The sequence below is a fragment of the Ovis canadensis genome, chromosome 11, assembly GCF_042477335.2.
Source record: "Ovis canadensis isolate MfBH-ARS-UI-01 breed Bighorn chromosome 11, ARS-UI_OviCan_v2, whole genome shotgun sequence".
Taxonomy (NCBI): domain Eukaryota; kingdom Metazoa; phylum Chordata; class Mammalia; order Artiodactyla; family Bovidae; genus Ovis; species Ovis canadensis.
In genome coordinates this window covers 61997237-62013154 of record NC_091255.1, presented here as the reverse complement: position 1 = coordinate 62013154, position 15918 = coordinate 61997237, and the positions used below count along the sequence as shown (strand labels likewise).

The following is a 15918-nucleotide window of genomic DNA, read 5'->3' as shown; positions in this document are numbered from 1 at the left end:
GACTCAGAACCCCTGCAGCCCATCTCAGACCCTTGGGGAGCCGACCTAACTGCCCAGCCCACGCCAGGGAACGAGCTCCCCTCAGGCAGGAGGCCAGGGCCCACGAGGCAACTCTGGGCTTCCCCTTTCGAGCAGTGAGAGGGAGCTGTCAAAAGTGGACCCCAATAGTTTCAAAACCCCAAGTAAAAATTAATAGGGTTTGGGGATTATGGTCTGACCGTGGTACTGCACCTCTGTAACCTGCCACAAGCCAGTGAGAGGGAGAAGCTGGGGTAAGGGTGGGGAACTGGGGCCCCATCTGGAACACACAGCCCAGGCCCACCCCACCCTGGAGCACCCTCACCTTCCCATAAGCTGCCCACAGCCCGTTTCCCAAGGCACGGCAGAGCTGGTCTTCCTGGCTCCTGAACTGTCAAGTGTGTTTCACAAAATAAAACCTGATCTCACAGCCCCAGCTGGCAGCACAGACCAAGGCTTCATCTTTCCAACCAAGCCCCAGGCTCCTGCATCCACTCATCTTGACCTGAAACCCTCCCAGACAGAACAGCAGGCAAACATGCCTCTTAGAACACTTGATGCTCATCTCTCAGTTAAAAAGATTTGTGGTTAAGGGGTCAGGAGTACTAGAAAAAGATTTGAAAGGAAATCCCCATACCTGAATCATGTCAGAGGTGTCTATAGTGAGACCCGGGGAATCCCAGACAGTTAAAAGAGAAATAGGCTTTTACCAACCAATAGATTTTAATATTAGTTATCAGTTCCACATACACACAGCCCCCACCTCCTTAGAAAACAAGCCCCTGGGAGCTGAGCCCCAGAGCAGGGTGAGTGTCACCCACATGGGAGAAGCTGTAATTCCGGAGAAAATGATCGCCAGATCAGGAAGGGCTTTCAGCCCCAAAGGAAATAAGAACAAGTCCAACCATCCCCAGGGGCAGCCAGGAGCCCATCCCAGGCAGAGGGACCAAGTCTTTGCGTGGGAAGAGGCCCACGCTGAGCCAGAGGTGCTGGGATATGGACTTCCCAGTGAGAACAGAAACTCAACAGCAAACGCCACAAACGGGGAAGAAGCCGGCGACGCCGATGTCACAGCAGCTTGCGGCTTGGCCTCACCCCAAGAGGGATGGCTGCAGCGGCCAGACCCCGCCCCATAGGGCGGCCAGCTCCGGCTTGGGGAGACTGCGATCGCCCCGCAGCCGGGATGGGAACTGAGAAAAGCTGGTGGGCAGGCAAGGAGGGAAGTGTGCAGTGCAGACCACCAGCCGCCTCCTTGGCCTGGGAAAGGGCGCAGCAGCAGGCCAACTGCTGGTGGTGAAACCTCTACCCGCCCCAACCCCGCCCCCCGCCACTTCCTCCTCCAAGAAGGCCGGGCATCCGCCAGGGGGCGACAGCGGGCGAGTGGGGGGAGCAGGTGGCGGGTGAGCGCCCGCCCCAGCGAGGGGCCAGTGCCTCAGTTGGCCTGGCTGCACTGCCGGATCTGATGAGTGGCAAACAGCTTCCGGACTCCCGCGGCCTCCGCGGGCTTTCCCAGCGTCATCGGGCAGTTCTCCTTATTTTCTTCGCTGTCCAGCACGGCGGGCTGACCCGAGGGCTTCTTGAAGTAGCACAGGCGGCACACGGAGTGGTACTTGTCTGCTCCTCCAATGACCTCGACCTGATGTGCGGTGCGACAGGAAGCGCCTGGACTGAGCGGGGCTGGGGCGCAGCGCCCCACCCCTCGCCTCTGGGAGAAGGCAGGGGGCGGCTACTTCCTTCTCCATACCCGGCCTCTAGGTGTAGGCGCCCCTCCCTGCCCCCCACCCGCCCATCCCTTGGAGAAGGCAGGGGGCAGCTACCTCCTTTTCCACGCCCAGCCTCTTGGTGTAGGCGGCCTCTCGGAAGCACTCCATGCACACCGCCGTCAGCTTGACCACGCTCTCTGCCAGGGGCACCAGGTTCAGGATGGTCCCAAAAGCCTGTACAATCCACAGAAAGAGGAGTGCACACTCATTTCGCCGGGTGGGCTTTTCCTGGAGACCCTGACTCACACCCCTGAAGCCAGGAAACTAAGCCTGGACCTTGCCTTTCCCCAGAGCACCTGCCCTAGGCAGGTGGAGTCAGGGGCACCCCAGGGAGCTGGGACTGGCTGGCCTGAGTGCCTGGGCTTAGGCATGGTGTGGGCATCTAGGGCGCCCTGGGCTGTCCATTTCTGTGCGCTGCCTGGGCCTCTGTCCCCGGTCCCACCCCAAGACCTGGACCAGACACTTCACCTTCCTCTGAAAGGTCCCATCCAGTGCAGCCACGATGACGGTCTTCCCTGAGTTGGCCATGTTCTCACAGAACTCCACAATGTCAGGGAACTAGAGGAAAGGGTGAGAGGCGGAGGAGGGAGTGAGCTTCCGCCCTGGGCAGCCCCTTCCGGGAGCTGCAGACACGCTGCCAGGCCCAGGAGCTACAGCTACCCACATCCACGTGGAGCTGAGAACAAGGCCGCCCCAGCTCTCCCATCTGGTACATGGCCTGCACATCCACAGCTTCCCGACTCACTCCCCCATCGCACCAACTTTCCACAGCAGAGCCAGGCTGCGCTCCAGGCTAGGCGCCTGGAACTGCCACCAGGGTGATGCAACCCAGGTGGAGAGGCCGTCTGCCACTGCAGTGGACCAAAGCTTGGATCCGCTGCCTCAGGCTTGAACCAGGTTCTCCGTTGGACCCATTAGCTGTGACCCTGGCAATGACTTCATGTTCCTGAGCCCAGGAAAAGGCAAGGAAGGCCCCTGGCGATGTTTAAGGATTAAGGACACGCAAATAATTTATTACATATGCTATCTGGCTGAGAGGCAGGCTCTGTGTGTTTGCTTTTATTTTTTTCTTCTTTTAAACATAATGTGCCGTGTGATGCCTGGAGAAGGGGCAGGAGTTCCACTGGCCACTTACAGAGCAGGATGGCTCAACACACCACCTGTGGGAAGTCCTTACTTGGTAAATCAAATTTCATTTCAAGTGGCCCAAGGGGCCACTACCTAAACAAATCCTTTGGTGACCTTTCACTGGTCAATCATCTATCTGGTCTGTGGGTTGGATGAAGTGCGGAGTTCCAGTGTTTGGGCAAAGGGTCTCTCTCCAAGCTACTCGTGGAGATGCGTAGTTACAAAACCCGAGGGCTCACCCAGACAAGGACCAGGACAGGGCTTAGAGAACCCAAACCAGTTCCAGTAGGATTCACCAAAGCCAGATCTGACTGGCCTCTGCAGGGTTTGCAGGGTCTGCCGAGCCTGCACTATGGAAATGGCACCTCCCACCCCTAGGCTCCAGCCTGGCTCTAGGTGAGGCCCCTCCTTTTCTCTAAAGGACTTGTCACAGGTCACAGAAATGCAGCCACCAGCCTGTAAGGACCTGTCGGCCAGTGCCCCGACCTGACCCCCCATTGTCACAAACAAAACTGTTTCTAGACACTGCCAGAAATCCACGGGGAAGGTTGAGAGCAGAACCACCCTGGGAGGAGCACCTTCTTCATCTTACCTTCCCTGTCCAGACATGGTCCCTCCACACCAGGGTTTGGGGACCGCGAGGGGTCCTCCACCCTGCCTGCTACAGTGATGCCCGCGGTCAGAGAGCTCAGTTCTTCCACCTGAACTTTGCGCCCTGTTCACATGCCACCCCACTCTCTGCCCAAACACTGAACCCAGGGCCTGCAGCAGGGGTTCCTGAATGATCGAGGTACAGTCAGAGCTGCCCAGCAGGGGTTCCTGAATGATCCAAGGTACAGTCAGAGCTGCCCAGCAGGGGTTCCTGAATGATCCGAGGTACAGTCAGAGCTGCCCAGCAGGGGTTCCTGAATGATCCAAGGTACAGTCAGAGCTGCCCAGCAGGGGTTCCTGAATGATCCAAGGTACAGTCAGAGCTGCCCACGTTGTCTGCAACATCGCAGAAGGCCCACTGGTAACCAACCACCTTACTGACATTTGTTTCTATCGCCACTCATTTTTTTAGGTTATATTATGGGTTGACTTGTGAACCCTCCCACCCCCCCCAATTGTTATGCTGAAACCCTGACCCCCAATACCTCAGAATGTGACCTTTTTGCAGAGGTCATCCAGTTAAAGTAGGCGTGTAGGGTGGGCCTCACTCCAGTAGGAATAGTGTCCTCGCGAAAAGGGGAAACTTGGACCCAGGGACAGACAGAGGAGAAGACGAATGTGAAGAGGCAGGGAGCAGATGGCCACCTGCACGCCGAGGGGACCGGCTGGGACAGACTCTCCCTCGCGGCCTCAGGGGAACTTGCCCTGCCCACACCTTGATCTTGGGCTCCCAGCCTCCAGAGCTGTAGGAAATGAATGTCTGTGGTTTAAACCGCCTGGTCTGCAGTGCACATTAGAGCAGCCAGAGACCCCAATACAGGCTACATTTAAAGTGGGACTTCAGAGGACCTAGCAAATGCAGAGTTTTCTTGGGAGACAAAAATGATCACCACAGGGGATCCAGCGAGAAAAGAAGCAACAGGTGGGGTTTCTTGACACTGACAAGCCTGCCCATGTGGTTCATCTGCCGGCCCAGCACCAGGGCTGACCTGCCGAGAGCCGCTTCCTAAACGAGGTATGATGGGGGCGGGGAGGACCGAAAGCGGCGGAAGCGGAGGTCAGGCAGCCAGGAAGGAGATTCGCCCTTGTCGTCATGTTGCCCAGAGGTGGCAGCCTCGTGACGCTCGACGGAAGCACTCCGGCCCTGCCCAGGCGGAGACCTCGCTTCCTAGCAGCCTGGCTGGCGTTGAAGATTGCAGAGGCCACAGGAGGGGACAGGGCAAAGGATGTGACAGTGAAGGATCCAGCCGCTCCACCACGAATGGTAAAGACTAAATGAGACGCCCAGACAAATCCAGAGGCAAATAAACCAGGAAGAATTATTTACAGCATGTGACAAAGTGGCGCTGGTTATATCACATGACCTAGAGGAAAGACAAACCACGAGGAGGCTCTTTACAAAAGGAGAAATACAGGGAAAACGTCAGCCACCCAGAAAGAAAAGAGAAAGGCAGTCAGAGCAGAATATGTGTGTGCAGCCCCTGCCCCCGGCCCTCCACGGGGGATGTCTGCAGAGACCCAGCAGTCCCCGCCCCGCTCCTGCAGTCCATCCATGCCCCTCCAGCAGACGACCGTCCTGGGCGGCTTCCAGGTTCTCCCAGGGTGAATGCTGAAGTCCTTCCGGCTGACGAGGCCAAAGCCCCTGATCTGGAACACACTCCTGCCTGGGAACTTCACCCCACTTTCTTTCCAGCCCCTCTGTTTTTCAGTGATTCCAATACACCAAATAAACCCCAGTACACCAGATGACAGCCCAATGTCCACTCACACGTCCATCACAGCCTTTAAGTGCCATACCCAAGGGGCCGGGTCATGCAAGACACGGTACATTCATAAGGATAGGTGTCTGTTGATGTGGAAAGATGGTCACAACACGTGATATGAACCCGATCTATAAATAGATATATATGTACAGAGACTAGAAGGATCCAGACCAAGATGTTCTGTGATTTTTGTTTTGTTTTTCTGGGCAGCGAAAGAGAAGGGCAGGCCAGCAGCAGGAGCTGCCTGCACTCACAGTGGGCCTTGGGGTTGCTGTGCTGAACAGAATTGCATACAACTAATTTCATAGAGTTAGTTTCATGAGCTTCTGGCCCAGTCACACAGGACAAAACCAGACCCCTTCTAGGGAATTCCCTGGGGGTCTAGTGGTTAGGATTCAGAGCTCTCACTCCCATAGACCCAGGTTCAATCCCTAGTCCAGGAACTAAGATCCCACACGTTGTGTGGCATGGTCAAAACAAACAAACCAGACCTCTCCCTAACCATGTCTGAGCGCGGATAGAACGTAAGCATCACTTAGGCTATGGGGTACCAAATGTCCCCCCTCCTGGCTAAAGGAGTGACCCCTGCTGCTTCGGCCTCCTGGTCCACCCTCCCTACAGGTGACATTTAAGATGCTGGTCAGAATCATCACCCTTCCTAGGACACCAAATCAAGAGCCAAACCGGCCTCCAAAACCCTCCCAGGAATGACCCAACGCCGCCCCCATTTCCTAATAACCAAGCCCTCACCCACACCCCCCCAGTTCTCATGCCAGTTTCTCCCTGCAACTACAATCCCCAGTTGTTCAGTTCTGGGGCTATTCCTGGTGGTCTCTGGACAGAAGACGTTAGTAGTCAATTATGGACTTTCTTCTTAGGTATAGCCCTTCCTGACTTTTCCTAGATGACCCCCCTTCCTACTTGTGCTAAAACAGAGATAAGACCGGCATTCGGTGACACTGCGAGGCTGGCGTGCCCAGGAGCCAGCTCCCCACCTATCACTGTACCCTCAGCTGATAGCTTGGGGACTTCAGACACACCCCTCCCCGACAACCCGTCTGCACAGGAAGGATGAAAGAAGGGAAGGGCAGTCCTTTTGTCGGGTCCCACGTTGAGAGACAGCCTCCAGACTTCTTGCTAAGCAAGACCCACAGGGGTGAGGATAGAACAGCAGACTGGCGATGTTTCTATAGGGCGTTTAATAAATACTTGTGATGGAAACTCAGCTGTGACTCACTGGCCAGAGGAAGCAGCCATAGAAACAGGGAACAGAACTGAGGGTCCGGTGGCCCACCAGCTCTGAACCAGGGCACTTGGCTCTCAACCAAGGAGGTATCAGGAGAGGAAGGTCCCTGCCAGGGTGTCCAGCTCAGCCCTGAAAAGACACTTTACTTACAGCTAGGGAGCAGAGTGGTAAGCAGGCACACACTGGGCCTGAAGGACGGGAGAGCCTCCCCAAAGCTCACATTCCTTGTTCTGAGAAAGAAAGAAAGTGAAAGAAAGTGAAGTCACTCAGTCGTGTCCGACTCTTTGTGACCCCATGGACTGTAGCCTACCAGGCTCCTCCCTCCATGGGATTCTCCAGGCAAGAGTACTGGACTGGGTTGCCATTTCCTTCTCCAGGGGATCTTCCTTACCCAGGGATCGAACCTGGGTCTCCTGCATTCCAGGCAGACGCTTTAACCTCTGAGCCACCAGGGAAGCTTTTGTTCTGAGAGCCACCCCCCAAAATCGACCCAGGCTCCCGAGAGTCTTCTGGAGATCAGAGTCTAGAAGAGAAAGGGAAGAGCTGCAGCCCTGTTCTCACCCTGAAGCCCCTCTTACCCCAAGTCCCTCCGCCATGAAGCCACAAATGAAAACAGAAGTGTACGTGTGTGTGTGCATGAAGAGGCCAGCTAAGACACAGCTGTGTTCAGAAGCAAGCTGACCATCTTTGAGGTCAGAGATGGAGTGGTCACAACAAGGTGGGTGAATAGACAGATGCAGCCTGGCTCCCGGAGCAGGTCCGGGCAGCTGGTAGTCCATCTCCAGAAGGCACACACCGAAAGATATACCCAGTGTGGGGATAGAGGATCCCCAGTCTCAGGTGGGAGGAAAGCATGGAGCTGTGATCACCATAACAGAGCCTGAGACATCCCTATAGGACATTACAGCCCAAGCCACTGGCTCCACCCTGCCCTGGGACCTGGAAGGCAGGGCAGGCAGATTGCTAACCACTCACCTAACAAAGAAAAGTATTTCCTTAATTTTCTATTTCCTCTTCCTCCAGGGCACAGCACTGGACCAAAGGTACAGATAAGGGAACCATATGCCAAAACTCCAAAGGTGAGGAGGCAGCAGAGGCAAGGCACGCATGCGGACCCCAGCACATGGAAACCACCCAGGGACCCACTAGGTTCTTGGGACCTCCGGGTTGTCTCCTCTCTACTGTCAGCATGCAGCTACCGGACTGATCTTGGAAGTCACGTGTGAAGACAGGAGCCTCACTGGCAGGCCATCCCACCACTGATGACTTGACATACATTTGTCATAGGCGCTCACATTACCTAACGTAATGGGTGGATGTGGGGGTTGAAGTAAACTCCCTCGGGAGTTTTAGTTTCATCCATTCAAGACACACTTGAAGAAATAAAACACTGCAAAAACGCTGGAGAGAAACTAAGATCACAAGAGACAACCCACAAGCTCAGCCAGAGAACACACTCCTAATGACTTGGATGCAGAGTGAGCTGGAAACAACTTTAAAAAGAGGTTTCCAGAAAGACAAATGGAAGTTACAGAACTGATTCTTGATTCGCAAACAAAAGCATCCAAATGTCCATCAACAGATGAATGGCTAAAGAAAATGTGGTACGTATATACAATGGAGTATTACCCAGCCATTAAAAAAGAACAAAATAATGCCACTCGCAGCGACGTGAATGGGCCTGGAGCCAGAGAAAGACAGATACCAAATGATATCACTCATGAGGTGGGCGAGGATAAATTAGGGGATTGGGATTGACATATACACACTATATATATAAAACAGATAACTAGCAAGGACCTACTGCATAGCTCGGGGAACTCTACTCAATATTCTGTAATGGCCTATATGGAAAAAGAGTCAATAAAAAAGAGTGGATGTATGTACACATATAACTGATTCACTTTGCTGGACACTTGAAACTAATACACTGTAAATCAACTGTACTCCAATAAAGCAAAAACAAACGAAAAACTCAAGAGTAGATTGTTAAGTAAGCCACACCCAGTATAAAGCAGGATAAATACAAACAAGACCTCTCTGGACCACACTGTTCTGAGAAAGAACAGACAGGCTCCCTGCCCAGGAAAGGGATCAGAGAAGCCTTCTCCTGAGCTCTAAGGCGCAGGGCTGCTGCTTTTCCAAAGCAATAAGGGGAAACACTGGGCACGTGCCACCCTGCTAAAACTAGAAAACTAAACAAAGCCATTTTCACATCAAGACGGAGAGCTTACCGACACAGCCTGGCTGTAAGAACTACTAAAGGATGTATTTCTGTAGGAGGAAAAATAAACCATAAAGAACAAGCAAGAGGGACCCTTCCCCAGTGGTCCAGCGGGTAAGACTCTATGCTCCCAATGCAGGAGGCCTGGGCTCAGTCCCTGGTCAGGAAACTAGATCCCACACGCAGCAACTAAGACGTGGCGCTGTCAAATGAATAAATAAATAGTAAAAAAAAAAAAACAAAACAAGCAAGAAGCATCATTGAGCCAAACCAAACCAAACCCTTCTTTCTGGTATTGAGAAATCAAATTTTTTTGTTCATCGTAATTTTTTTTTTTAAGGTATAATAAGTTCCATGAACGGTAACAGAGGGACTTTCCTGGTGGTCCAGTGGCTAAAAGTCTGTGCTCCCAATGAAGGGGGCCCAGGTTTGATCTCTGGTCAGGAAGCTAGATCCCTCATGCTGCAATGAAGACTGAATGAGACCCAAGCAGCCAAATAAATAAATATTTTAAAAAAAAGAAAACAACTCAGTAATACAGAAAGCAGTAAGGGAAATTCAAAGTGTTTTCAGATACTAGTTAAAGCAAATTAACTTAACAATATTTACCTACTTAAAGATCAGAAATAGAACCAATAACCTCCAAACAAGCAGAGGAAAAAGGGGTTCATAGGAAGAGCAATGTCAGGACAAGTCAACTTACAAACTGCCCTTCGTCGATGCCTATGACAGCCACGCCCTGGGCATCCTGGATCACGTCCCGGAGCAGACAGGCTGGCAGGGCCTCCATGGTGTTCCTGGGGACAGAAAGCCAGAGTGTGGGCAAGGCAGGGGAGCCCGAGGAGACCAGGAACCAAGATGAGGGGCTAGGGAAGAGCCCTCATGACCACCCTCTCCTTGCAAAGCAGGTCAAGCCATCTGCCCAGAGCTTTGAGAAGTTAGGGCCCGTGGGAAGGCATCTGGGAAGGACAGTAAAGGTCTTTCTTCAGAAAACCAGCTAATCAACATGAGCTATTTCACTTTACGCTTTGGACTGGAAATTAGTAATGCCCAATGTAAAGGTCAACCTGGATGGCAAGCTCTTCTCTGTGTGTGTAAGGGGAGGGGAGGGGCACAGAAGGGGTTAATTCATGAGGTACAGTGTCCAGGGCCCATGATGCTTTGGGGATGAATGAAATGTTTTACTTCTCTTTTAAAAATCAGAATAAGGGGCTTCCCTGGTGGCTCAGTGGTAAAGAATCTGCCTGCCAGTGGAGAAGGCACAGGTTCGAGCTCTGATCCTGGAAGATCCCACATGCTGCACAGCAGCGAAGCCCGGGTGCCACAGCTACTGAGCCTGTGCTTTGGAGCCTGGGAGCTACAGCGTCTGAAGCCCGTGGGCCACAAGAGAAGCCACCCCAGTGGAAAGCCTGCTCACCACAACTCGAGAGAAGCCTTCGCTCATCTCACCTAGAGAGAAACCTGAACAGCAAGGGCAATCCAGCCCAACAAAAAATAAAAATAAAAATAAAAATAAATAAAAAAATCAGAATGTGACTCTGAATTATTTTTGTCTTTCTAGCAATGCAGTCATAGAGTATAATTTTTTTCTTTTGATAGAGGAAGGGGCCCATGAAAGTCTTACCATGGCCAGGGGCAGACCATGAGCACCAGAATCTAAGACTTGCAGCCCCGTGCGCTGGCAGAGATAAGCTGGGAACACCAACCAGCAGGGCAGGGACCTAGAATTCCCTCCTTTGGACTCCTCTGGCTGATTACAGGACTTCTTACAGACCAGAGCTATTAACAGGCAGAGATGGCATTCAAATCCACATTCGTGCTGCTGCCTCGTGGGTCCTAAGGGCGGATTCCCACCCAGCAGAGTATGAAAGCGAAAGGCAGCATGTGGGAATGTTCCAGTGCATTAAATGACTCAGTGAATCCCACCCTGCCCCCACAGCCAGGCCTTCTGGAAGAGGAAAGCTAGTTCTTTGTCTTCTTTTTAAAAAGTTTCTGTTTTTCTACAATGTTATTTTCTCCTGTTTCCATTTCTGCCTGCTCCTCTGAACTAGCCTTGCAAGGGGCTAGGAGCTTCCTGAAGATTCTGCAGTTTGCGGCTAGAGTGGCTCAGACCATAAAGAATCTGCCTGCAAGGCAGGAGACCTGGGTTCAATCCCTGGCAACCCACTCCAGTATTCTTGCCGGGAAAACTCCCACGGACAGAGGGGCGGCACAGAGTTGGACACGACTGAGCAACTTTTACTTCACTTTTAAAACTATGCCGTAGTGATTATCTTACCAGTTACCCTATGGTCATCCTGCTTCAAGCTCTGGGAAGAGTGTGAAACTACTTCCTGCATTTTAAATTCCCCACCCTTCCCCAAATAAAGAAAACCAGAGAGCAGGCAAGGCAGTAAGCTGGTTCCATCTCTAGCAAGAGCAGCATCTCTGGAGCTTTGTCACCCTGCCAAGCGCTCGGCCTCGGCTGCGGCTTGTCCAGGCCTCTAGAGCCCGTGTCAGAGAGGGTTTGTGACCCTGGGGCAGGGCTTGGATTTCACCCCATTGAACAGACTCCAGAAGCTGCCCTTCTGTTAGCCGCAGTGTTGCCTCTACTGCCTCACTGTCCTCCCCTGATGCTCCCCGAGTCCCATGCGGCGGAGGCCTATGTTTTAGGGATGAGAAGGCAAATTTGGAGATGTAAATGACCTACCTGCAACAGACTGCAGGTCGGGGAAACGTCACTCAACGTTTAACTTAACTTGGAGTCCAGGGCCCTCTAAGCCTCAGCACCTGCCCGCCTTCAGAACCCGACTCGTTAGCCTATGAAATCACCCAGCCCGTAAAAACTAACCATGCCCTGTGTTGAGGCCACTTTCTCCTTCTGAGATGGGCCACACTCTGTCTGTGGTGTGTGTTTCTCTCTAAATAAATCCACCTCTGACCTTTAAAAATAGAAAAAAAGCCCCCACCCTGAAACCACACAGCATGGCCTTGCTGCTGGGGGCTCAGATGGACAAGTCTGGAAGACAACAGTGTCTCAGGCTCCAAAGTATCAGGCCCCAATCTGCTGCACGGAATGGCAGGAATGGTACTAAATTTCACCTCCCAACCTCAGGCAGTGGACTGAAATGTCCACAGGGCGCAGGTAGATAAACATAAAAGGGGGATGCTCAAAGGCCACGAGATGACGGGAAGTCGAGGACAAGCCAACTAAAAATTTAAATAAAATGCACTCTGCAGGCCAACAAAACCAGCCTGCACCCTCCATGGAGGTCAAGAGCAGGAGGTCAAGAGTAGTATCCTTGGTCAGATACTACTGACATTTGGGGCTGGATTATTCTTTGTCGTGAGGCGGTCTGTGCATCATAGAATGTTCAGTGGCATTCCTCTACCGACTAGTTGCCATCACACCCTTATCTCCTCCTGTGGTTAAAAACTAAAAACATCTCCAGACATTACAAATAGGCTCTAGAGTGGGTAAAGAACCACTGGGCTAGAGTCCCAAGAAAGGCCAACTTGTAGGGTACCATGCCAAGCAACTAGGAAAGTTTGCATATTTAAATGTTTTGTTGTCAGGCATCAGCATTATTAACCATCCCCTCTAAAGAACTCTGACAGTATGTTCTGTGAATTTACACCAGGCTTCTCATAAAAGGTGTGGGGACAGGTTGGAAGAGGCAGGGACTGACCGGTCATGGGTGGAGAAGAGGCTGCTGTAACGTGTGTCTCTGGCATATTTGATCACCAGGCACTTGTACTGGGCAATCTGGAAGCGACGGACCCGTCTCATCAGCTCAGTACTGCAAGGTAAGGCCCAAGGTTAATGTGGGTGAGGAAGACCCCATCAGCTCAAGCTGGGTTCCCCACCGCCTTCTGGGGGTCTACAGCCTGAGTCCCACCCATGGAGGGGAAGGTTGCAGGGCAAGGTGTGGGAAAGACCTGTGAGGACAGAGAGAGGGCCCCAGCACAGAGTTTCAGTCTAGACCCAGGAGGGAGGAGCATGTCTGGGCAGGAAGTAATTCTCTATGGGGATGGTGTCAAGGAAGGGCCCTCAGGGGGTCCAGGGAAAGGCTGGAGGAGTGATTTGGTTACGGGCACAGGAGGGGTGGGCAGAGGCAAAGACCACATGCAGGGGAGAGGGGTCCAGATTCCATTCCAAAATCATCTCACCCCACACTTCTTCACCTAACCTGAACTAACAGAACTTTTTGGTGCAACAAGGAAAGCACCAAGTCTGTGTCCATGAGCCCACCCTGAGCTTCACCATCGTGGACAAGGGCTTTGAGCTGGAGGGCTCTCCCTCAAGGCCATATAGGAAGGGGTCAGAGGAGTTACTGGGAGCTCACTGGCGCCGCCTCGGTCTGGGATTGGGTCCATCACTTCAAGGGAGGGAAGGTGCCAGTGGCTTGACTCTGAAGTGTGCATACTACCTTCCTGGGCCATCTAAGGAAACAGTCACACTAGAAGGAAGCGACAAACACTGCAGGGCGCTCAGGGCCCGGCCACCGTGCACACGCCCTTCAGGTGGGGCTTTAGAGGGGCTAAAAGACGACCAAACGACGACCAGTTCCCGGAAGGATGGGTGGTTGCATGGCCCCAAGCGGAGAAGGGTCTGACGAAAATGGGAGGAGCGCCTCCTCCGCGATGGATTCCACGGAGGAGAGACGTTCTGGGCGGGAAAGCGGGGGTCGGGCAGCGGGAGATGTCCTGGGGGGGCCGGTGTTCTGAGAGGGGCCGCAGGTTCGGGGCGGGGTGGGGGGCGTCAGGGGTGGACGGCGTCCCGGGGGGCTGGAGGAGAAGCAAGGAAGCAGGGGAGGAGGTCCTGGGCCATCCCGGTCCAGCAAGGCCATTACCTTTTTCCTGAGAACATGGGTCCGAGAATCACCTAGGAGGAAAGGAGAGGTCACTTCGGGCTCCGGGGCGCACGGATACCCGGGGACCCCACCCACCCACCAACCAGTCATGACTCCGACCCCGACCCCGACCTCTCATCGGCGCCCGCACCTGGATCTGGCCCCGGGTCTTGCTGGGGGAGCCTGGCAGCACATTGGGCAGATTGATGCAGCTCATGGCACCTTCAGGGAGCTGGCAAACCGAGCACTCTGCGCCGCTGCCGCCGCCTTGCAAGCTCCCGCCGGTTCCCGCGCAGGACAAAATATCCCCGGCGCGAGGGCCAATTGGGAGCCGGGGCCGCCGTCCCGGAACCAATCACCGCGCGGCCGCGGGACTGGAGGGAGATTAGGCTTCAGCCCGCCCCCTCGAGGGAGGGATCAGAAACGCACGTACCAGGCTCTGTCCCCGGAGAGGTGGGCGCGTGGCTCCTCCAGGGTGGGGCCTGGTCTGTCACCAGAGAGGTGGGCATAACTCATCAGGGGCGGGGCCTGGTCGGAGCCCTGCCCACCTGCTATAAAAAGGCGGGGGGGCGCGCGGGCGCGTGCGCGTCTGGTGATACAAAGCGGGGATGGACGTCTCAGGCGGAAATCACAAGCACAAGGCTCCCTGGAAGAGGATGTCTAAAGAGGTAGGAGAATCACAGGGAGAGAGGCTGGGGCTGAGGAGTGTAGCTCAGACATTACATGAGAGTTGAGAGAGAAGTTTAGAGTCATTCCTGTGGGGGCTGTTGGTACTGTGTAGCAGGTCGCCAAAGCTTTAGCACTGTGATTTATTTTACTTCTCTCCACAGACAGGCTTTTGCTAGCCTGATTTTAAGGGTAGAATATGGAAGCCCTGGCTATGTTAATATTTATAAACCCAGAGGAGGTTGGGGCCGAAGTTCCTAACCTTAATCTGAGGTTATGCAATGTGCAGAGAATGTGCCAGACCTGAAGGAAGCAGAAAGGCTGGTATTCCTGCAGGATGGTCGTGAGTGTTAGAAACCCCATGTGTGGGGCGCAGTTCTTGAGGCGCTCCCTACTGTGTTCCCCCTTTGCCTGGTAAAGAAATAAAGCCACTCTTTCTCTCTCCTCCATTAGAAAAGAAAGAAACCACATATGCAAAGCAATCCTTATGATTATCATTAAATTATAATTTCCTGACTCGTTTTCCTGCATTTTAAGCAGCAGTTCTTTCTCAAATCGTGGACACATCTAGGAATGTGATGACAGTTGTGGGTACTGCCCCCAAGAAATTCCATCCTCTGTGTGTGTGCGTGTGTGTCTCTCAGTCTCTCTCTTGTCTTTCTCTTTCTCACACAAACCCCTACAATATGAGAGCACGCTCAGAACCCATTGCATTACCATTCTTATAAATAAATAATAGCAATAAAGAGGATGATAGCAATCACAGAGTGTGCCAGGTATGGCTGCAAACATCCTATGGGCACGGATGGTACAGATCGAAACACCACTGGCCAAGAGCCCTGTTCAGTGGGACGAAGAGGAAACCCACATCTGAGTGGTTAGCTTTATTTCATGTACATGCCTTATAGCTTTCAGCCTCACCAGGAGTGCAGCCTAACCGGGCTGAAAGCTATAGGATATGTACATGAAGTGAAGTACTATTGTTTTGCTCATTATACAGATGACTGAACTGACTGTAAGAAAGTTGCCCAGGGTAAAAGAGCCTGCAAGTGTTGGAGTTTGGATGGCACTCAGCACGTCTGACTAGAGAGCCTAAGACCTTTCCATGAGGCCACCCTATCTTCAAATTTCCCAGTCCAGCCTTGGCCCATTTTTTGTTTTGTGGTTGTTGTTGTGTGTCTGAGTGCTTTCTCCAAAACCTTGTTCCTTATTACTTTCTGATTAAGTCTGAACGTCTTAGCTTGACATCCAAGACCCTCTACCTTCCAGCCCCGCTTCCTCTGTGTTTCAGCAATTGAGGCTGGTCAACATTTCCAATCACCTGACCTTTGATTCCTTTCTCTTCACCTCTGGGCCACTGATGGTGCTGTGACCTTTGGTCAGATTTATGTCCTGTCAGGGAAGATCAGCTTCACGTCACTTTCTCTGCAGCAACCACCCCAGCAATCTGGCTTCCTGTGATCTTAGCTGCTGTAGAAGTGGTGCCCATGGCGGCATTCACTGGGACACCTTAATGGGTCCTCATTTCCCTTTAAGGCTGTTCCTCTGGTTAAAAGCAAGGCCACTGCCCTCCCTGCAAGTGTCTGACAGCACTTGCAATCTTGTTTCTGTTGTATCTGAAACATCT

At 52.9% G+C, this 15918-nt stretch overlaps 2 protein-coding genes, 1 long non-coding RNA gene and 1 other non-coding gene across 7 annotated transcripts in view; 1 reads left to right on the top strand and 3 right to left on the bottom strand.

Annotated features, from left to right (window-relative positions):
- Positions 1-722: 722 nt before the first annotated feature.
- TK1 (thymidine kinase 1) lies at positions 723-14108 on the bottom strand. The gene is made up of 7 exons (XM_069542000.1): positions 13777-14108; positions 13626-13657; positions 12462-12572; positions 9497-9590; positions 2250-2339; positions 1836-1955; positions 723-1654 (listed from the first exon to the last, which is right to left on the bottom strand). Exons 1-7 carry the CDS (start codon positions 13840-13842, stop codon positions 1451-1453), a joined length of 717 nt encoding a protein of 238 aa, XP_069398101.1. The 5' UTR covers positions 13843-14108; the 3' UTR covers positions 723-1450.
- On the bottom strand, positions 2839-3558 carry LOC138414492 (uncharacterized). The gene is made up of 2 exons (XR_011246856.1): positions 3502-3558; positions 2839-2941 (listed from the first exon to the last, which is right to left on the bottom strand). It is a non-coding gene; the product is annotated as an uncharacterized lncRNA (long non-coding RNA).
- On the bottom strand, positions 6953-7024 carry TRNAS-GGA (transfer RNA serine (anticodon GGA)). The gene has a single exon. It is a non-coding gene; the product is annotated as a tRNA-Ser (tRNA).
- AFMID (arylformamidase) overlaps positions 14025-15918 on the top strand; it is a 22259-nt gene continuing 20365 nt past the window's right edge. For all 4 annotated transcript variants that reach the window (XM_069541999.1, XM_069541997.1, XM_069541996.1 and 1 more), the window contains exon 1: positions 14025-14293. In XM_069541999.1, the coding sequence (XP_069398100.1) occupies positions 14234-14293 (60 nt within the window). In that variant the 5' untranslated portion in view covers positions 14025-14233. The remainder of the gene's footprint in view (positions 14294-15918) is intronic.